At 55.0% G+C, this 21,108-nt stretch overlaps 9 protein-coding genes across 9 annotated transcripts; 3 read left to right on the top strand and 6 right to left on the bottom strand.

The window, feature by feature from the left end:
• Positions 1-1,636: 1,636 nt before the first annotated feature.
• Positions 1,637-2,221, bottom strand: PG986_009684 (uncharacterized protein; the record flags this gene model as incomplete). Its single annotated transcript, XM_066845906.1, has 1 exon — positions 1,637-2,221. The coding sequence occupies one exon, from the start codon at positions 2,219-2,221 to the stop codon at positions 1,637-1,639; it is 585 nt and encodes a 194-aa protein (XP_066698304.1).
• Positions 2,222-3,111: 890 nt separating this feature from the next.
• Positions 3,112-4,799, bottom strand: PG986_009683 (uncharacterized protein; the record flags this gene model as incomplete). Its single annotated transcript, XM_066845905.1, has 6 exons — positions 3,112-3,197; positions 3,274-3,440; positions 3,535-4,058; positions 4,123-4,503; positions 4,576-4,645; positions 4,711-4,799. The coding sequence occupies 6 exons, from the start codon at positions 4,797-4,799 to the stop codon at positions 3,112-3,114; spliced, it is 1,317 nt and encodes a 438-aa protein (XP_066698303.1).
• Positions 4,800-5,590: 791 nt separating this feature from the next.
• Positions 5,591-6,943, top strand: PG986_009682 (uncharacterized protein; the record flags this gene model as incomplete). Its single annotated transcript, XM_066845904.1, has 6 exons — positions 5,591-5,678; positions 5,754-5,942; positions 6,011-6,102; positions 6,197-6,592; positions 6,663-6,762; positions 6,852-6,943. The coding sequence occupies 6 exons, from the start codon at positions 5,591-5,593 to the stop codon at positions 6,941-6,943; spliced, it is 957 nt and encodes a 318-aa protein (XP_066698302.1).
• Positions 6,944-7,481: 538 nt separating this feature from the next.
• On the top strand, positions 7,482-8,378 carry PG986_009681 (uncharacterized protein; the record flags this gene model as incomplete). Its single annotated transcript, XM_066845903.1, has 1 exon — positions 7,482-8,378. The coding sequence occupies one exon, from the start codon at positions 7,482-7,484 to the stop codon at positions 8,376-8,378; it is 897 nt and encodes a 298-aa protein (XP_066698301.1).
• Positions 8,379-8,784: 406 nt separating this feature from the next.
• PG986_009680 (uncharacterized protein) lies at positions 8,785-9,578 on the bottom strand (the record flags this gene model as incomplete). Its single annotated transcript, XM_066845902.1, has 2 exons — positions 8,785-8,871; positions 8,952-9,578. 2 exons carry the CDS (start codon positions 9,576-9,578, stop codon positions 8,785-8,787), a joined length of 714 nt encoding a protein of 237 aa, XP_066698300.1.
• A 1,810-nt stretch (positions 9,579-11,388) lies between these two features.
• PG986_009679 (glycosyltransferase sugar-binding region DXD motif-containing protein-domain-containing protein) lies at positions 11,389-12,632 on the top strand (the record flags this gene model as incomplete). The annotated part of the gene is made up of 3 exons (XM_066845901.1): positions 11,389-11,715; positions 11,791-11,946; positions 12,033-12,632. The coding sequence occupies 3 exons, from the start codon at positions 11,389-11,391 to the stop codon at positions 12,630-12,632; spliced, it is 1,083 nt and encodes a 360-aa protein (XP_066698299.1).
• Positions 12,633-13,440: 808 nt separating this feature from the next.
• PG986_009678 (uncharacterized protein) lies at positions 13,441-15,792 on the bottom strand (the record flags this gene model as incomplete). Its single annotated transcript, XM_066845900.1, has 1 exon — positions 13,441-15,792. The coding sequence occupies one exon, from the start codon at positions 15,790-15,792 to the stop codon at positions 13,441-13,443; it is 2,352 nt and encodes a 783-aa protein (XP_066698298.1).
• A 786-nt stretch (positions 15,793-16,578) lies between these two features.
• PG986_009677 (uncharacterized protein) lies at positions 16,579-18,012 on the bottom strand (the record flags this gene model as incomplete). The annotated part of the gene is made up of 4 exons (XM_066845899.1): positions 16,579-16,832; positions 16,913-17,395; positions 17,460-17,791; positions 17,849-18,012. 4 exons carry the CDS (start codon positions 18,010-18,012, stop codon positions 16,579-16,581), a joined length of 1,233 nt encoding a protein of 410 aa, XP_066698297.1.
• Positions 18,013-19,497: 1,485 nt separating this feature from the next.
• PG986_009676 (uncharacterized protein) lies at positions 19,498-20,341 on the bottom strand (the record flags this gene model as incomplete). Its single annotated transcript, XM_066845898.1, has 2 exons — positions 19,498-20,019; positions 20,075-20,341. The coding sequence occupies 2 exons, from the start codon at positions 20,339-20,341 to the stop codon at positions 19,498-19,500; spliced, it is 789 nt and encodes a 262-aa protein (XP_066698296.1).
• Positions 20,342-21,108: the final 767 nt, after the last annotated feature.

Genomic DNA, 21,108 nt, shown 5'->3' with positions numbered 1-21,108 from the left:
GCCGCACGAACTTGACACAGAACAGTCGATGTCGCGCGAGTATGGCTATCATACGACTTGGATGTCGGCCCAGCCACGGGGCCTGCGCGGATCACCGGCGGGCGCTCCGGATGGTACTCGTCAATTCTTTTCGGCCTTGGGCAATGTAAACGAAGACCGCGATCCGGCGAAGTAACCTACGTCAGACTGGAGGCATAGATACTAGCTCCAATGACGCCCAAACCGTCCAGATCAACAGCGGGGGCCAAGAACCAGCACATGCGTAATGGACAACGACGTTTCCTCGTAGTAGAATCACATGCGATCTGATGCCGTACGTGGAGTAACTCTGTGCCACCAATAGATAACGAAGTAAACAAAATCAATTATTTAACATTGCGGCTGGATATTTGGAGTTGCTCTTGGTGTTGCTTTCTTCCTGTGTGAAATTACCCGGCCTTGCTGCAACATGGGCCTAGGCCAAGCTACCAAGAAGGACCAGAAGATAGCGGCGACACGGGCGCCAATCAGGCAATTCGATGATGTTGCTTTCATCTATCGCACGTGGCTCGGAAAGGGATGATCTCTGCAACGTCGTGTTGCGTTGCTGTATCTTGTTTGGGTTCGCTCCTCCGGCTATTTGGACGTTGCCGAAACAGCACCCAGGTAGGTATTTGCCAAGAAGCAATACTAATTAATAATAGATGAGCTTCTGCAGGGTTATCGTCGGCAGATGGAAGAAGACGGTTCGGACCCTGCCTTGCGATGTTTGTTGTCGCAATTGGTGGCCGTGTTCAGGAGTGCACATAAGGGGTGATGTCTGCCATCATTCTTCATCGTCACTTTTACATATCATCCCGGGCTCAATCGATTACTAACTTTGACACGAAGAATTAATTAATAAGCTCAAGGAGTAGTTGTTCGTTGACAAAAAGAAAATGCGTGGTCTCAATTCTTCGATCTCCTGGGTTCTGGGGCTCCTCTGGCTCGGCCAAGCCAATGCTGCAGCGATGGGCTCTCCAAGGTCCGCGCAAGCATGTGACGCAGCTTGTGCCCAGTGTACGGATACTGAAGGTGGCGGCTCGCGATGCTGCCTCGAGGGGTGCGGTTACGGATGTGACGACACGTCGGTGGTTTGGAACGAATGCATCAAGGCTGGCTGCTGTAAGTATATAAACCCAGCAAACACCCTTATATGCCATTGCATGTCATGGGTGGTCTGAGCCTAGGAGCAACTAAAAGCTGACTTGATCTTCCCCCAGTCGACTGGCAACGCTCGCAGTCAGCATGCGATCTCTACCCGTTCTGGGGCCTGGCTTCCATGCCCGTCTGCGGCCGCTGCTTCGAAGCTGGGTGCTCGACCAACTACACCTCCACGTGCTATGACAACACGGCTACACGGACGAAGCTGTAGTTTACTCAGATGAACGCGCGCTATTGTACACAGGGCGATACGACTACGAGAGCAACTGCTTTAGCGGAAACGAAATCGGGCGACAGGAAAAGGGGTACGACTCGAGCAGATTTTAATCTTGTATGCTTGTGTGTGTTGTATCCCAGCATCTAGACATACTCCGGAGTCCCTGATTACTTTTCAATGCGAATCTTCTCCCCTTTATCCCTGTAAACCGTATTTTCCATCACATTATAGCCCACCCTACAGTGTCCGCTCATGGCGCTTGTCTGCCTCCTTCTTGTACTTCCACAACGTGCTACCTGCCTGGATGGCGAGGGCACCGAGTATAGGGGTGGACGTAGCGGCCCTTCGAAAATAACCGAACAAGGTCCGTTCAATGCCTCCGTGCGGTTCCCAGACCTGATAGCAGGTCGCCAGCGAGCGGCCCAGCTGCCTGGTCCGGAGGTTGAACGCGAGCGCCGCGAAGAAGGCCGGGGCGAACTGCGGGCTCATGACGCCGATTTCGCGGGGCGACTTGGGCAGGGCGGCCTTGGCGTCGTCCGAGAGGTGGTGGTTGTGGAGGAGACCGGCCCTCTTTGCCGTCTGGCTCAGGCGCGCCTGTCGGTCTTGGAGTCCGTCGGCCCAGATGTACAGGCGTCTGCAGGCGTAGGAGAGGCCCGGGTAGAAGAAGGCGACGGCCAAGACGGTGTGGTTGGGGCTGATGGTCCGGAAGCGGAAGGCGTTGTGTTCGGTGGTCGCGCAGGCGAGGAACTGTTCGATGAGCAACGGTGGCAGGAGTACCATGAAACCAATGTCCTCCCACCTGCGTGAGTAGTTCACGTCCATGGCGTTGCGGGCGGCGAATACTTCCGATGTGATTGGGTGTTGGGACAGTGCAAATGACTTATACAATGCAGTCTCGGGTAGGAAGTTGATCAGAAGTTGATACTACACACGAGTGAAGTGCTGCGACGATGACTGGGCTTTTGACTGCTGTTTTGCCAAAGATGGATTTCTCAGGGAAGATAAATCGTGGGCCGCTCGCTCGGGCAAGTGCTGTGTCTTGTAAACATGGATGTTATGTTTTGGCAACTGCGATCAGAAAGAGCGGGTATTACACAATGAGTTGAAATTCGGGCATCCAAATCTACTCTACCACCTTTTGCATACTTCTTTACACAGAACCTCAGGAATTTGACTCCTTTCATTGATTCCACCTACTGCTGCCACGCCCTACAAAGCCCTCTCGGTCTCGTCCCTCGGATACAGAAGCCCACCAGCGCTGAGCATTGCCATTATCCCAATACCAACCGCCCTAAATGGATATGGCTCGGGTAAAAGCGTTGGAGCCGCTCGAAAGCTCCAGAATGTATGACCCTGGCCAATGGTCCTCCATTTGTAGGTATCGGACTCGGCGAAAGCACAAGAAGGACCCCCAAGACCGAAGACCTTGCCCAGGCTATCGTAGAGCCCTCTGTCAAGTTCTGACATGATACTCATACCAATAGCTAGGAGAATTAAGTGATTAAACGGATTGGTTACAGCATTAGGTAGATGAAACACATGCTATTTGGGCTCAGCAGCACTATGGATGTTTTACACTCAGGAGCCGTAAATCATGTCACAGTTCGTTCCGACTCCAAGCATCTGGAGTAAAAGCCCATCACCTATACCACCAGAGCCTTTCCTTCGCGCAGCATACAGGCAGCGGACACGCCCCTCGAAATATCCCCACCCTAGCACGTCCCAGCAGAGTACTGGGCGACGCCACAAGTAACTTCTGTGAATCCCACCTTGTACTTGGTATGAGAGTCGTACGAGCCTGTTACAATATTAGTTTTTTCCGTTCCTCTAGGATCGTGGTGCTAAGATTGGGTTGAAGACGGGGGAAGACGTACACTGATCTCTGAGCCCGTCAAAGGCGTCATGACAGGGCATACTGCAGTCGTTCGAGGTGCCGTTATTGTCAAACAGGATCTGGATGCTCAGGGTACTTGTCGGAAAACAGTTATCGGCATCGCTGTTGATGGTGCCGTCCACATTATAGCAAAAGGTGTTGAATACTCTGCATTAAGATATCAGATGTTAGTAAGCGCATCAGCAACCAAGAGAAGGAGGGAAGCTCAACAGAGAGAGAAAGAGGGTCATGAGGAACCTACAGCTGGAACTCGTTGTCGCTAAGAGAGAAGGTATCGTCCGTCGTATCCGCCACGCACTCCGGAATGTTGGGCTGCGGTATCTGGAACGAATAGATCAGATCCTGAACATCTTCGAAGTCTTCGCCCCAGACGGAAGGGTCGCCGATCATGCTCCCGGTGCCAAGGCAGACGCAGCCGTAAAAGTCCGGGGCCGAGCAGACGCCGTCGGGGCTGCCCTGGCAGCGGTCGCCGACGCAGGGCGGCGCGTCCGTCGCCGTGGGGCAGTTGCTGACGGACGTGGGCGAGGGCGTGGCCGTCGCGTCCCAGGTGCGGAACGGCTTGAAGATGTTCATGGGTTGCGCGTTGCTCTGGACCTTCCAGAGGCCGACGGCGATCTCGTAGACGCCGAAGAGGAACGAGATGGCGCCCGCGATCTCGAGGAAGAGCGTGCCGACCTCGGCCGCGACCCCGAGCGCCGCGTCCGTGATGGCCATCTCGTTGATCAGGATCTCGGCCACCGTCTCCTCCTCCAGCAGCGCGATCGTCTGCCCGGCCTCGGCCAGCGCCGCCGCGTCGTGGCCCGACGCCACGATCGCCTGGCTCTCGAACCGCGACATCTGCCGGCCCCACTCGGCGTCCTCGCTCAGGAGCTGGCTGGAGCCGGCCGCCGCGTCGGCGGGCGCAGGCCGTGGCCAGGGCGGCGTCGGCGCGCTTCTTCAGCAGGAGTCGGCGGTGGCGCTCCGGGTGGACGTTGGCGTCGACGTCGCTCTCGTCCTCGTCCTCGTTGCGGGCGATCAAGGCTTGGCAGTTGGGGATCTGGGGCAGGTATTTGCCAATGAGGTCCTTGATGTAGGGGCTGAAAGTGATCTCCAACAGGCCGTTGGTGTTGTTGGTCACTTTGAAGCCTTCGGGGATGGTGGTGGGCTGCACGACGCCGTTGCTCGTGACGTTGATGGTGGCCGTGCCGAAGTCGGTAGTGGCGGCAATCCACTACATCAGCCAGTCAGTCAGTCGATAGCAAAGACGGAGCAGATAAATGTATGAAAGCCATCGGCTACGTACCGTGGTCGACGTGAAGTTGTCCGTGACAATTTCGCTCAGATAAGTGTGGTCATCACCGATGGGAGCCAAGCTACCGGATCATATCAGTTATTTCTGACTGTGTCAGATTTGTATTAGTTTCCGATGGCCACCTACAGCGATGTTACGGGGGGTATGTCAACGGGGTTGATACCGATCTGGCCTGTCATGGTCGGGGTGATGGCATGGATCGGCACAAGGGGCATTGTGGGAGTAGGCGATACAGCCCAGGCATAATGCAGCTGGACGCATGAAAGGAGAATGGAAAATATCTTGGAAGGAGACATGATGCTCGTCGATGAGGTGGCCTTGGGAGGATTCTTGCACTGCGTTTTGGAATCGAGGAGTGGGATAAGTTTGATCCTTTCGAGTGATCCAGGAGGCGAAGATCTCTCCATACTTATATAAACCCTACTGTCCAGTGTGTAGCAGGTATTCAATACGAAAGAGACTCGCAGAATGCTTTGGCCCCTTCCTAATACAGTATTGCATTTGACACGATCATAATGATCAATCATCCCATGTACGGACCCGTGAATTCCAAATGAAAGAAGGACATGGCCAATACCATTACAGCAAAGCCATGGACCGGCCGTCGATACAATTATATATTCAATATCGTGATCGAAACGCACAACTTCTGACATCTGCAATGCCAGCCAGTTATGCCTTCATATGAATAAGCTGTCAACCTAACGCAACAATGCAGACTCGCCGAAGAATAGATGTCAAATACAGAAGTCTTACGATACTGCTTTTCAGGACCTTCACTGACTGCTCTCCATGATCAACCACCATGATTCATTCCAAAGCAGTATGCCGCACCTGCAAATTCAGACCCAGAAAGACTACAATGCATTCAATGAGCACATGTAACACTCAGAATACATATAATGATCAACAGAATCTGCTCCTAGGTTGTTGCCTTCTCTACGCATCTTCGTCCATCCAAGCCTCCTTCACCACGCCCACAACTTAGACCACACGACACTTCACCATGAGAATCGGAATAGTCCTTCTATACCTCCAGTACATCGCTGGAGTACTGGGCGCCGGGCGATATGTGATCGACAGGATCAGCTGCTGTACGTGCTTGCTTGCCCTTGTTGGTTTGTTTAATTATCAAAGACTCCTCATACTAACCATCGTCACTTCTCTAGCTGGAAGTCTATACAATTCTGTCAAGGGCTACATGGACACTGTCCAACAATGGGCCACAGACATCTGCACCCCCCTCGAGCCCTACATCCAAGACCCCACCCCTGCCAACAGGCCCGACGAAACCTTCATGAACCTGGTGGTTAGACTGTTCGGCAAAGACGACCTTCCTACCTTGATGAATCTCTACAGTGCGTTCCCGCTTTTCGGTCCGAAAGCTTCATCCCGGCAGGTCATGCTTACTATGCCGGTGGGCTAGGCCGCTTCGATCCGATGCGCCAGTACGTGCTCGTTGATGTTGATAACCGGAGCGAGTGGTGGAAGAATTCCGAGAGGGAACAATCCGACCTGGTAAGCCCGGAACACCACCCCCTTTTTTTATTAGATTATCATTTCTCGAAGCCATTCCATCTTAACCAAGCCCCGTCCCCTCTCTCTCTCGCAGGAACTCTTCTGCAACCCGGATTACATCATCTGGAAGAACTCCCCGGTCGACGGCAGCGCCACCTGGTGGGACCCGACGCGGTACTGCCCCATCAAGAACGACAACATGATCCTCGACCTCAAACTGCCCAGCACCCACCTCCTGGCGGTGTCGTGCCCCGCCGTCATCGACGGGAACCAGGAGAGGTGGCCGGTCCGCTGGTCCGAGACCATCACCTTCCAGCCCCAGAAGCTGCAGAGGACCATCGACAAAGACGTCACGTTCAACGCCAAACGCGTCCAGAAGGCCGCCGCCCCTTCGCTGTTCAGCCGCATCAAGCACAAGTTCAAGAGAACTGACAAGGATTTCAAGCCGGTCGACCTCCTCGACACCACGGAGATGACCTTGGTACACGAAGTGAATCCCCTGTTTATTTCCATGTGCAAGCGTGGAAAGGCCGATGCTGACTACGACTCCGTGCTTGCAGATCAGCCACCTCGTGACGTGCGGAGCTTCAATGGACATGAGAGGTGATCGGAGCTATGGATGGACGAACGTCAATGAGCTAAAGTCCGCAGAGAACGCTGGTAAGCCCATGTCGTCCCCTCCCGGCCTGGGTGCTTCAACGGTGGCATGTTTGTACTGTTGCAGAGAAAGCTAACATCCGAACCCGCAGAGAACCTGGCCTATTTCGCCATGATAAACCAGCTGAACAAGAATTACCAACTGGACGTCAAGTACGACGGTGCTTTCGTTTCGCTTAATTGATACCGGAATCGCGGGACGAAAAAGGAGCGGCCTCCGCGTCCTCGCACAAATTCAGGGGTAGAATAGGAAGGAGCGCCAAGGAGGTTTACCTGTCTGGGGGTTCGTACATCATTCTCCGGTTATACTATAGTTGGAACGGGGCTGTTTATACACACTGAGAACACCAGGGGAAGCTCTCTGAGCTCGGCATGTAGAATGGACTGCATGCTAGCTCAGTCGCGGACGTTGCTCGACTCTGCCTCCCCCCTTTTCCGGAGGTGACCTTCTAGAATCGTGCAGGCTGCGAATATAAGATGCTCCCACAGAACCCAGTTGGACTGGATGGCCAGAAAACAAGCGTCATACGTCCCGTGAAAGTCGAGAACCATATCGGCAACCTTCAGAGAAATCTCATCGTGCCCCTGCGACGCCCTTCCCACCAAATAACGTTTTGTGGGTGGGCTCTGGATATTGGGCATTGAGAACTTCTCTTCTGCGTTTTCCAAATACGAAGCCCACCCCCGCCCTTTTTCTTGCTTCTCCTACCTTCACCACAACTATGATTATGACGTTAAGCGCCCTGATATGGGACCTCCTCCAACATATCGATGAAGACTGGCGAGTCACTCCCCTGGTCTGTGTGGTCATCAACTTGCTCCGTCTAGTTGGCTTCCTTCTCTGGCTGGTCAACATGGCCTTCTGGATGGGCGCCGCCGCTGGGGCAGTCTCTGCCCTCAGGTGGCTCGATACCGATGGTCTGCCTCGTCGTCCTGCGTCGTCCTCCACGAAGGCGGCCAAGCCCTCCAAGAAGGACCCTGAAGAAGGCGGTCACAGCTCCGTCAAGAGATGGACTCGCAAGCTCAAGCAGCGGGCCAAGAGCTCCGCGGACTCGACAGAGGAGAGAGGGTCGCTGGAAAAGAGAATACAAGCGTTGACGGAAGAAAACGGACTGTTGGCGGAGAAAAACAAAACTCTACAGAAGGCGAACCGGAATCTCCTGCGGCAGCTCAAGGACCAGAAACCCCAAGCACCTCCCGAATACACAGCGAAGGGCCCCGAAAACAACCAGGACGACTCGCCAGAAGACGCGAACCCGATGGGACCCAACGCCCATAACCTGTCACCCGGCCAGCTGACGGATCTGTACAGCGAGCTCAGTAAAAAGCGGAGCGAGGCACTGAGCGAAGCACGGGAGAAGCTTAAAGAAGAACGGGCCGAAAACAGAAAGGCTCACGACAGACGCCTTCAACACATCACCGACACGTACCGGCGCGGCGGGGAACAGTATGAGACATACAGGAGACAATACAGCGAGGAGTGTAGAAGCGGCGATGAGGAATACAAGAAATATCAAGAGGCTGGCAAGGAGTTGCTTCGGAACTCTGAAGCATACCATAAGAGGCTACATGCGGCCTACTCGAAACTCCGTTCCGAAGCATGTAAGAGGCGGAGATGAAAGGCACTACAGGACGTAAAGACGGGATAAACTGGGTTGAAACGCAGGTATGTGATATCAAACAGCGAATATAAGCACAGGAGCTGGCGTCATCATGTACGATGTTGTTGGGAAACCACTATAAGGTATACATAGCCTAAGATATCAAGCACGGATGTCTGCGATACGGCCCAAAGGAGACAGGTAGTAATTGACATGCCGAGTAATGTCATATAAATATTTAAGGAATAGTGTCCTACTTCATCATAGAGAAATATCGCAAAGCATCATTGCCTTTTTTTGTTCTTTTGCTTTTCGACTCATACCAGCGCAGGCCAGCAGCATCATGAACCCATTCATCTGCTCTGGAATGCTCCCATCTGGAAATGTTGCTTTCCAGCCAGGCATGCCACCGCCTCGAGTGTTCTCACGGTGGGATAAAGTCGTCCAGCCCGCGCACGATTCTTTCTTTGATATTGAACATGTCCAAAAGGAGCACCAACGGCTCTTCGGCCTTTCAATCACCCTGGTCACCGCAGCATAGGCCTCTTCCCGCAGGAAATAGTTCTTGGGGTCGCCAGCGCCTGTCCGCACCGCGACCTGCGGCTCACTCAACTCGTCGAGGTATTCGCGAAGCAGCCACTGGTCCGCCGGCTTGGGCATCAGCTTTCGGAGGCTGTACCTCGCAATGGTTCTCCTTTCGTTGTCGAGATCGCCCCACGACTGGGACAGAAGCTCCTGCTCCGTTGGCAGCCCGGAAGGACGGAGCCCTTGGGCAAAGTTGGTGATCACTCTGTACACGAGGTGCCGCGGCTGGTCCTTCTTGGCTTCCGGGTGAAAGTCCTCGCACGTGCCGCCGCTGAAGAAGTACTTCCCAGAACCCCATCCGTACGTGTGCCAGCCCCATCCGATGTCTTTCAGGAGAAGGCGGTCGTGCTCGGCCAACAGCCAATTCGCTCCCGGCCACGATTGCAGGTAAACGCGGACGCGGTAGGTCTCCAACGCAATCCGTCGAGTCTCGCGGCTGACGAGGAACAGTGCAGGTGTTTGCGCATAGGGGATACCGTCGATCTCTACGAAAGGGGGGACAGAGTGTGCGTTGCGGCTGAAGTCAATGGTGACGACCCGCGGTATCAAGGCCAGTTCCTTCCAAATCATTAGACGTATCTCTGGCGGAATATAGGGGAGAGACCTCTGCTGGACTGCTTGGTCGGTCTCCATATTGTCGTGTCGCGTGTCGTTGTTGATGCTAGATTAAAGCCAGCCCCTTAACTGGCGTAGGGTCTTGCAGAGGTGAAGGCGCAAGTGTATCATCTAGCCAGAAGTCGCTGACCTGTTTACGCAAGTGAAATTCTCTCCCTCCCTCCCTCGAAGAATTTTATTCCTGTCCTTTTCATCCTCCTAACTTTAAAGTCGAGGCCATTCCAGGCGAGCAGAAAACGCAAGAACCCACAGCGAGCATGTTATTCCCATCATATGCCGTCCAACCGCTCAAAACGGTTCAAACTGTAGCGTACTACTGGACTGACAGTCCGGTGCGTGCCATGGGAACCGTTCCCTTGAGTATGTGTTAAACTCGGCCGGCCGTAATCGATGGATCGACTGACGAGTCGATCCGTGACATGCTTTGCCATTGCACTGGCAAGTGGCAAGCAAGCAACGAGCGCGCATCTCAAGGGTCTAGTCTTGTGGCCTTAGTATCTCCCAGATGAAGCCAATGCATTTTGCCTTGCCCTAAGCCAAGTTTCGCACTTTCTCATGCGTGCCAATCTGCAACCAGTTCGCCTCGCCCTTTGTAGGGGTTTGATTGCCTTCTGTCAATCCTTTTGTATTCTTTTGGTCCCTTGGCGAGCGCTTGCGGAGTCAATTTTGCTGTGCCGCAGCTACTCCTCCCTCCTGCATGTTTGATGACTTGTGTGATGGTGACTCGTTGGTAGGGGTTTCGCCGCAATCTCGTGCTCAAATTTGAGCATCACCAATAGGCCGAATTGCTATTCTGTCATATTCGACACGTTAAGGGGGCAGTGGCAGCAAGGCTTGGCTGTTGGTTAAACAGGTTCCCCGTTGATCATCATTGTATTACTGTTGTATTGCGAATGCGTGTGGCAGTTTATGGTTTTTTGGGGGGGTTTCCCCCTTCTACTGGGGTTTGCAGGGAAGAGCGGCTAGCGAGTGTCTATTTTGATCAATTGGGTAAGTGGATACAGTCAAGTGGACCTCGCTGTCAAAGTCGTCCCATTTCTTCGTTAGTGGATGCGTGCCTGGAATACTGAACTTCTCGGCGTCGATGCTGCTGGCTAATGAAAACTACAAACAAATGTCTGTATCGACCAAAAACAAAGAGAGAGAGAGAGAGCTTTTCGCCGTATGGACTTACCTTATAGTCTCCTTGAAACGCATACAATACAATCTTCAATCCAAGATGCCCCCATACATTTGGCATATCCATGCACTCTGGTAGGTGCTCGCTGCATACGCCGTATAACCGGAACAACCGTCCCAATCCCAATGGCATCGGCGCTGCCCCATTGCGGCGGAAGTATTCCATTGGTCGTTGATCATGGCCCAAATGGTCTTGGCTACTCCAGAGGTTATTCCTCCGTCCAATCCACTATTTTCGAAGGATTCTAACCTAGGCCTGTCAACCTGTCTGCCTGTCGTCGCTTCTCTGCCCAGCACCAGGCGGGCCAGCCAGCAGCTTAACTGTTGGAACCAGGCAGCTTGGCGGCCATGTCGCCTAAGTATCTAAGCGTGTACCCTTCCACATGCTAGCTCCGTCTTACGTGAACCTCCTTTCCGCTCGTCGAATTTCTGTCGCGTCTGTTTACTCTTAGCAAAGCTTCTGTCACTCATTTCCAGGCCAAATTGCCTCTTTTCCCACTCTGCTTCTTGGCTTATTTTGCAGTTTTTCTTTTCTTTTGGTTGTTGTAGTATCGGATGCCGCCATCGCCGTCAAACGTGACTCAGGTCGCAAGCCCCAAACCCCCCCACTAGGTTTACGGTCACCACCACCACCACCACAACGCAAGCCATGTTTCCTCTAGCGCAGCTGCGCTCGAGGCGAGCGCTGCCCGTCTTGGTCGGGGTGGCGCTCGTGAGCCTGGCCCTGTACATCATTGTCCGACTCCTTGCGTTCGCCCAGCTCTTCGGCAAGCTCGGCCCCCCATGCCGGCATCGAAATCACCCAGCAGCAGGTCTTCCAGCTGCACAATGCCTCCGACGATCCGCGCCCCGCGTTCCCCAGATGATCCACCAGATCTTCCACAACTGGGCTGAACCCGGCAACCACGAGCTGCCCGAGGACTGGGCGCGCATGCGACAGACCTGCGTCGACAAGAACCCGGGATGGGAATTCAAGGTACGTTTGACTAGCGAGAGCTGGTGACATGGCGAGAAGCGAAACTCGCTGACAGCTGCTTCGGGGGACTATTAGCTATGGCATACCGAGGATTCGCGAACCTTCATCGAAGACAATTACAACTGGTTTCTTTCGACGTACGATAGCTACAAGTACCCGATCCAAAGAGTCGATGTTATGCGATACTTCCTTATTCGCTACTACGGAGGCATCTACCTCGATCTCGACAATGTAAGTTGGGCCAACAGAACGCTTTCTGCGCAGTGCGCTCTCGACTGCAACGAGAATGATCGCTGACGGCGTTTCGGTGTGTACAGGGCTGCGAAGAAAGTCTCGAAGCGCTCCGCTACTTCCCCGCGTGGACGACGGACGGTGGCCTCGGGGCCCTGAGCAACAACATCATCGGCGGACACAAGGAGCACCCTTGGCTCGTCATGATGACCGACAACCTCATTCCCTACCACTGGAACTGGATTATGCCGTATGCTATCGTCATGTACAACAGCGGCCAGTGGTACCTGACGGCCATCTGGGAGAAGTACCACTCCATGCTGCGCGACGACGGCACCATCCCCGGATTCGAGGGGCACGATTGGAAGAAGCTGCACCGAGTGCTCATGGATGGCCGGGAGGGCGCCGACCCATGGGTGTTCTTCAACCACGGCGGTCACGGCGGCACGTGGGGCGCCGGCGACGATTGGCTCTGGGCCTGGCTCGGCATACACTGGATGGAGGTGGTCGCTGAAGTGATTGTGGCCATCGTCTTCACAATCGTTAGCTGCGTGTGCTGTGTACGATGTGTCAAGAGGCGGAATCTGCGAAACAAGGGGTACCAGAAAGTCGGCGCCGTCGAGGAACTGGAGCTCGGAGAACGCACCAACGGGCGACGATCTACGGAAAATGCCCAGCAGAAATAGAGACCGCGAAGGCGCAGGTCGCTCCTTTTTGGTTGAGATTCCCAGATCCCGGTCCCAAACATCGGGACGACTGAGCTTTAATAGGGACGCAGAAGGCTGCTGGAAGTAAAGCACTGCCTCCACCGAGGCGTGCTCATCCCTTCCAGGTGCCCCCTTGATACATGATTCAGCGCCACAAATACCCAGCGATAATCTTATCAGCACTACGTCGAATGCGATTGGCAGTGCTATGCGCCAGGCCCGTATTACATTCCGCGCTACGGCATGCCGCTCACTGGGGTTTGGCAGGCACATTGCCTCTCACGGCCACCCCTTCGAGCAAGCCTTATACCACCCGCCGTGCTTTCAAAACTTATTGGGGTGCATACTTCAGGCCTTGGTGTTGTAATATAATATAGATGCAGGTTGGTACGGGGTCTATAGGCATGAAAGCGAGATCAAAGTGGCTTTGTCGCTTTGGGTGTACTCTGTTTTGGGGAAGCTGGATGGGCCTCATCGATACAGGTAGAGTTAGCTCTCGCTGTGAAATGGGTCGCGCGGAGAGTCTCATTGTACTATATACCAAGCACGCGGAAATCGACGTCTTTGGCATTGCCAAGGCCACAATACAAATCAACAATTCAACATGTGCCTTTTTTGAGTCTGCAATACGCGCAAATGCCGCCACCGAGATAGACACATGTTTTGCATTTCTTGCCATTACCTATTATCAATCAACTTCGCTTAATGGTATATAGATCCAGACCGGCTAACCCACACGAAACGCCCTCACTTCCTGCTCGAAATCTGATGATTTACAAACAACCCCCTACACGATCCTGATGTCAACAATCTTGCTCTTGTCGACCTTGACAACCCTGAGGGCCCTCTGGCCATCGTGGGAATTGACGAAGAAGTCCTCCCCATCCATGGCGCCGTACAGGTAGCAGTCCCCGACGAACTCGTACGTGGCGTCGGCCATGGGGAGAGGGGGTGCAAATTCGCTGGTGGCCTCTTCTTCATCAGTTTCTTGCTGCTGCTGGACAACGGGCCGGAGAATATACGGAAAGAAACCTCCAACCAGCGCAGCCACAAGGTCGCCCGGCTGGACACCCTGCTTCACACCGGGCGCGGGTGTCTGCCCTCCTGTTGCTTCCTCTCCTGCTTCCTCTCCTTCCTGTTGCCGGTCGGGGAGGTCGCCCCGGACCAGCTGAGACACGAAATTGGCGGCGTTCGGGTCGCGCGTCGTGAGGTATTGTTGGAAGGATTCTAGCATGGCCCGCGCCATGGGATCCCCCATCATCCGGCCCAAGTTCGACGCTGTCTGCTCCTCGCTACTCTCGGTCGGGTCGTTGTCGCCGTCGTCCACAGTAGTTCCTGCAGTAGCACTAGCACCTCCCGATCTCCGCTTTCGCTCCTGTGCCAAGTCCCCATCCACCGCCACCACGTCCTCAATAGTCGTCATCCCGAACCGCCCATCCTCAGTCCGGAAGAACCGGCGGCCGAGCGCGAAACTCCGGAGCAGCGACTCGTAGTCCTCCCCCTTGCCCGTCAGCGGCACGAGCGACTGCGCCTCGGCGCTGGCCTGGAACCGTGCGCGGAGCTCGGGCGACGGCGACTGGAGCTCCAGCGGCGTGCAGCCGAGCAGCGCCAGGATGCGTTCCTGCGCCATCATGCTGCGGAAGCTGTCGCCTACGGCGGGGCCGGGGGCCCGGGACCCGGCCGCGAAGGAGGTCTGCATGTCGACGCCGCCGCTGTTGGTGACGAGGGTGCGCCAGAAGCGCTCGTGGCGCTGCTCCGCCGTCTCCCAGGCCTCGGGCGCCGCGGGCAGCTTCGCGAACTCGGTGTAGCACAGGCGCGTCACGTTGCCCGCGTTGAAGACGGGCGAGACGTGGGCCACGCGCGCGAGGCCGTAGGCCTGGACTCTGAGGGAATTGTCGTCGGTGACAGCGAGGGGCTTGATGGGCTGCAGCGCGTCCCACCACTGCCGGAAGCCGCCGTTGGGGTTCGCGGCGTGGCCCTTGGGGTGCTTGGCGCCGAAGTCGGGGACCCAGCTCGGCAGGCCTTTGAGGGTCTTCTGGCACGGCGGACACTCGCCGAACCAGACCATGAGGTCCTGTCGCTCCAGGACCGTGTACCGCGCCGCCTCGGTGAAGACCTGCTGCGGCGTCTTGGCATAGTCAATGGTCGGCAGGGGCTGCGAGCCCGAGTTGTGAAACTGCACGCGCGCGGAGGGGGTGGCGATCTTGAGCATAGCGAAGACGTGCTCGCGGACGTCTTTCGCGCCGCAGTCGCGCGCCGTCTGGATCATGGGAAATAACTCAATGCTTTGCTCCAGCCGCCGCCGTCGCTCCGCGATCTCGATCTGGTTGGCCATCTCGAAGCCCTTCTGGACCGAGGGCAGCAGCGGCACGCCGCCGAAGAACTTGCCGCGGAAGAAGGGGTAGCTGCGCGCGGCGGCGATGTAGTTGGGCCAGCGGATGTTGCTGCGGCCGCAGACGACGATGGCGAGCTGGGCCGAGACGATGTCCGGGATGGCGTGGACCGAGGACCAGTAAGGGGACCCGAAAACGCCGTCGATGACTTTCCAGAGGTCGAAGTTGAAGGAGTGCAGGTCGTCGAAGGGGCAGTCGTGGAGACGGGCCCGGATGCCCTCCATTTGCTGCAGGGTGATCCGCGCGAGCGAGACGTCCTGCGAGAGGCCGACGTGCAGGCAGGCTTGCAGGTACCGGCTGGCCATGTCCCGGATGGTGTCGAACGCGAGCGACGTCAGCTCGCCTTCGCCGGGGCCCAGCCAGCATAGGGTCTTGTCGGCGTTGGACAGGATCTGGCGCATAAAGGGCCCCTGTGCATTGCGCTCTTCGACGGTGCGGCCTATGAGTAGGTCTGCCCATACTTTGCGCGGCTGCTCCCGCCGGCGGAACATGCGCAGGGCGCTCTCGAGGGCCTTGGGAATTTCTTGCTCTGCATCGTCTACCAGGACCTTGGTGGTGCCCTCATCTTCACGATTGTAGGAGATGCATTCGTATGATGTGCTGGCCAGAGGGGCGTTGGTCAAGGTTAGACGAATGGGCGAGTCAGGGTCGTCTGAAGGTTCCAGGACAGCCAGTCGGGCAACGGCGGGGGAGCTGCCGCTCTGGTTCAGCATGAGCCTGCTGAAGGGGTTTTCCAGGGAGGCCATGGTCCGATGTTGGATCTGAAGACTCTATTAATCTCGATTGATAGATCATGAACTACCGAGACCTCTGTGCACGAGGATACATACAAATGAAGTCAGTTGACGAGAACACCCCTTCCTTTGGCGCTTGTGGAATATAACGCCGGACCATTGACGGGCTTTTTGTAGTCGCCTCGCCGTCGCAAAACAAAGTGCGATTGGGGGCGCCATCATCAGATGCTAGGGGCCGGCTTATGGGGCTTATGGGGCCCTCTAGGCAGGAAACCCGCTAACGAGCTGGGCGTCTTAGGCAGGCGGCAGGCGACAGGCGACAGGGGATCGGGGCGTTCTGCTCGAAAATCGCCGTGGTTGCCTGGCTGCGATCCCGCTTGAAGGCTCTCAAATCACAGAGGGAGCTGCGAAGATTGGAAACTTTTGCGGCGATGTGGTGTAGATATACGTTCTCCTGTTGTTTGCTCATCTCATTTATCTCGAACCAACAACCAAATCGTAAGATGCGAAGCGAAGACTAGGCGAGATTTGCTCGGTGCCGTTGTCCCGTTACAGCTGGCAGCCGCACCCTTTCCCGCAGCTAGTTAACCTAGTGAGTGCTGCCTCCTGACTTCAAGCCGCTTGTCGATTTCGAACTTGCTGCTTCTTGCCCCTGAGCATATTATCCATCTATCTACCCAAGTCACAGTAGTAAAGAACAACATTGGAACAACAATCAATCAATTCGATTCGTACTATTCAGCTCTAGCAAGGATATCTTCTAGTAAAAACAACACATTAAATCAGCAAAATGCTGCCTCAAATGACGACCTGATCCTTCGGCAGCGGCTGCATAAACATGCTTGGCGCTCGTTCCCCTTCGTCGAGCTGCGTATCGGACAACCGCGCCGCCTGGGATCCTCTCTTCAGCATTTCCGTCTGGTAGGCGCCCAGGATCGTCTTGATGGATTCGGAGTCATCCTTGTCCGTAATAGACGCCAGCGACCGCGCGAGGTTCAGCGCGTCCTGCATCGCGTGGCAGCCGCCTTCGCCTCGGAAGGGGGTCATGGCATCTAAAAGGATAAAAGACGCATTGTCAGTACTACGCATTTGAGGACAAGGGGTAGTCGTGAAAGGAACATATGTGACTCACGTGCAGCATCGCCCAACAGTGTAACACGACCCGCAGGCAACGCATCCTCATCAAGAATCAACGTGTAAATAGTAATCTGCCTGCTCAACATGCCCTCGGTCTCGGTCTCATCAACAACACGGCGGAACTTCTCCGGCAGCTCGGCCGTAATGCGCCGCACGAAGGCGAGCAGCTCCTCCCTCGACGCCGTGCGCGTCCAGAAGGTCTCGTGGCTGTCGGCGCGCGCCACCTCGGGGTCCGTCCACAGCAGCGTGAAGTAGTAGTCGCCGGACTTGCCGTCCGGGCTGACCCTGTTGAGACCCACGAAGAGGTGGTACTTCTTGCCGTCGTCGTGCTGGGCGTTGGGGAAGTCGACCATGTAGGACGAGTGCGCGACTTCGAGCTGCTCGACGAAGAGGTCGCCGGACAGGGTGCATTCGCCGTTGACGGAGGCGGTCTTGTGGCGGACTAGCTTGTCTTGGCCTTTGAGGAGGTGTTTCCTGGCTGTGGCGCGGAAACGTGAGTACAAGGAGAGGAATGACCCTTTGCTGGTAAGGGGGAGACTTACTGGGACTCTGGACGCCTTCAGCACCGACGAGGATGTCTCCCGTCGCCTTCGAGCCGTCCTTAAAATAGACAGTCACACCGTCGTCGCTCTCCTCGAAGCGCACAGCCTGCTTGTTGAACTGCACCTTGATCTTGGTAGACAGCCAGTCTCGGAGACGTGTGCGGTTAGCCCGAACCCAGTGCCCGGACCCGTCGTCGCGGTAGCCGAGCTTCTCGCCGTCGGCGCCATTGTAGAAGGCGATTTCGGGCATGATCTTCAGGGGGTTCAGGTGGTTGACCACGCCAAAGTCCGGCATGTCGTCGGGCATGGATGCGTGGAAGTCCTCGAGCATGCTACCGGCAGTATGTCAGCACCAGGCGCGATTACTCACGAGCTCTTGGTATACGTACGTGTGGAGGCCGACGGCCCAGCCTTGAGGTTGGTTCTCATCGTGAACTTTCTCGAAGACCTCGAACGAGATCCCCTTCTTGCGCAGCGCTTGGGCAAGCGTGAGACCCCCGAGGCCAGCGCCGAGTATCAGCACATGCGGTGATTTGGATTTTGTCATCGTCATCGTGTCGTGATTGGATATGTATCTCGCGGCGGTATCGAGATATGTGTTAGTTGCGTATGTTGATCGGAAGTTGCGTGTCCTCAAGCTCTTTCGCCTGTGCGACCCAGCGACTGTTATATAACCATTTTCATTACATCTGCTACAGGGCCATGATCGTGAGTGGATATATCGATCATCCAAGTATACACATCGATCTGCACAGTGGCGTTTCGCGAAGCGCATCGGACCGCATAAGATGCAAAACGCGGCGTCGTCCCCCGCGCTTTCGGCAAAGTGCAAAACTGCGAATACTCCGCGAAGGAGTGGAGCCAGGCGCCAGGGGCCACGGAGTAGGAGGTCGTGGCGCCGCATAGACTTATCCGGGCCCCCGACTAGCCAACCCTGTTCGCACCACCGCGTTTTTTTGCTGTGCCACCGGGCGCGGGACCAACGTTGTTTGCAACGCCCGCAATATCACAATCTTGTGTGGACGGGGGTAAAGAATGTAGATGGTGGGGTGATGATTCATCGTTTTCCCCCGTCATCCTCCCTGTCTTCATTTGCCTAATGGGGCAATATTGTCATTATTTTCGACTCTTGGTCAACATGCCAAGTCTTCCACCCCCAGCGTAAGAAACGAGCGGACTAGCAACGGAGCATGGATTAGTCAGAGATATGATGTCGGTGAAGTGAAAAGAACGAAGGCCGATGGTTTCTACCTGGTGTAAGGTGGTAGTGTATCGCAATATCCCCGCCATTGGATTGCGCTCTGGCGTACAGTCAAAGCAAGGTACCGATCTGTTGACGAACCCCAAGTTGCGGTAGCGGCTGCTTTTGGTTACGTCACACTGCATTCCACATCCTCTGCTAATTTAGTCATCACCACGGGCACGAACTAGCTCGTCTTCCCGGCCGATAAGGTTGGGTAGTGTCGGCAACTTCGCGAATAGCTTCCTCCGATGATGGTTTGTCGTCGTTGATCCCTTTAACTAGTTTGATATTATCTATTAAAGATAATGATGAAATGGCTTGACGACCCTACTTCGTGCACTGCTGTCGCCCTATAGAAGCGGACTAGTGGCCGGTGACACGGAGGGCGCCATACTTGGAAGCCACTGTATGGTGATTGCGCCACTGAGTGTAAAACCGCCGAACCTGTATGTTATAACTTCCACGCCCTGGCATCTTTTAAATTTCAATAGCTCTCCCGTCGGTGCTATGCTGAATTGGTAGTATTTCCAAAATACTCCATTCAAGAGAGCTTCTCCTTGCGCCGGAGAATAAGTTCGGTCTTCTGAGTCACCTTGGCGTGTTTGGATTCCCAAGGCCTCCTAAGATGAGAAAGAGGAAAAGATTTCCCAGAACTATCATAAACGGTGATATCGGATGAACTGGCAAATGTCAGCTCAGTGGGTATCGTTGGGCGGAAAACACGTATGTGATTTTCCACGAGAAAGAACGCATGCGTTTTTCGAGGACAAACATCCCGCCATATAATAGGAATACTTACCTCATTGGATAGGCGACCTCACAGTCCCCCAGCTCGAGGATCTTTCTGATCAGCCTCTTGGTTTGGGTTGTAGCCCAGCTGACGCTGTACTGCTTCGCCCTCGTATAATCCCCGTCGTCGACGATTCGGCTGTTGCGGCAGTATATAGCGTCCACGCGTCTTGCGAGCTGTTGGAGGAGCAGCAAGTCTCCGAGCTCCACCGCGGCGTATCGATGAATGCGGATAGCCACCTCTTTGAACCGGAAGACGAGGAGACTACTCTTTCTGGTAGCAGGATCATGAGCAGAAGAAGTGTCGCAAACGACAGCCTCGTCGTCTACTCGATTCGTGAAAACCAGCTTCAAGCGCTGCTCGGATTCTCGCCCGCCGTCGTCCGCGTCGATGCGGAGGCCGGTATATTGGCCTGGGGTTCGGGACATGAGGAAGTCCAGCATCTCTCTGCCGGGATCCTGACGTCCTGCCGGAGGGATATCGACGCAGTGTCTATTCCTCATGTTGTTACAAAAATATTCGGTCCACTGTAAGAGTCGGTCAGACCGAGGCTGTCCCTTCGGTTGGTGCTCTTTCACTCACAATCATGTCGCGGACCTCCCGCGGGAGGCTCCAAAAGGGACCTTTGCTCCGCCTTCTTTCCTCTGCCTCCAACTGTGCCTCCCAATCGTCTACTATGCCCTCCACCGGAGTGTTGACTTTGAGGGAAATATCCGGCCCCCAGTTCCCATCGGCTCCATCTAGTACCGGTCGCCCCGTCGGAGGAGGTAGACGTTCAATAAAGCTCGGTATGGTGAGCCGAAGCTCTAGTCGCTTCCGGCGTCTGGCCAACGCCGATTCGGGATCCATGTTGAACGGCCTGGGGGTATACATAAGGGTAGCCAGCTGCGTGATGGTATCGTCTGACCACTTTGCCAAGGGGGTAAAGATAAAAAGAGCTGCCTAGGCTCCCATTGACAGACTTTTCAAGGGATCTTTTAAAAAAGATATTTATAAATTTAAGTTTTGGAGATTGAATTTGTCCCGAACCTGGTCACTCGTGTCCATCATGGAGTATTTTTGCATTCTCTACATTCTCTTTGCAGGAAGAACATGTCGCTGTATCTGTGACTGGTCGTGTCCTCCATGAAGACATCCCGGCCCACGCATACCATGGATAGCGCATCGTCGGCACACTTGGTTCGGGGAAACCAGCATGTTTTGTTTCAACGACCTAAGAGCCGGTGCTGGATTGACTGATCACGAGATGTCTTCAGTTTCCATACTATACTTTATGAGAAACAATGCAATTCCCATGGAGATTTCCTAGAGACTGCTGATTGTCAAAGAACGTGGTTTGAACCAAGCTTTGCCTCATCATTGGCAACTTTGGCGATATGTGCGCTAACGATATGCTTAATCAGCGCTGCCTACTTCCGTCCGGGGCGGCCCATCCCCATCGTCCCAGGAAAAGGCTCAGCTGAGCTGAGCTGCATTAGAGCCTCAATTAGCCAGGGGCAGATTGCTTGTCCTTGCTTGTCCTGGCCCACAGGGTAGGCATGGCGATGATGAAATCTTCAACGGTCTTGGCCAAAGTCAACGACGGACTTTGCGAGTCAATCGGCCTGCACTCGCAG

The sequence above is a fragment of the Apiospora aurea genome, assembly GCF_038362705.1.
Source record: "Apiospora aurea strain CBS 24483 chromosome Unknown utg000006l_segment0_segment0, whole genome shotgun sequence".
Taxonomy (NCBI): domain Eukaryota; kingdom Fungi; phylum Ascomycota; class Sordariomycetes; order Amphisphaeriales; family Apiosporaceae; genus Apiospora; species Apiospora aurea.
This window is presented reverse-complemented; position numbering and strand designations above follow the sequence as displayed.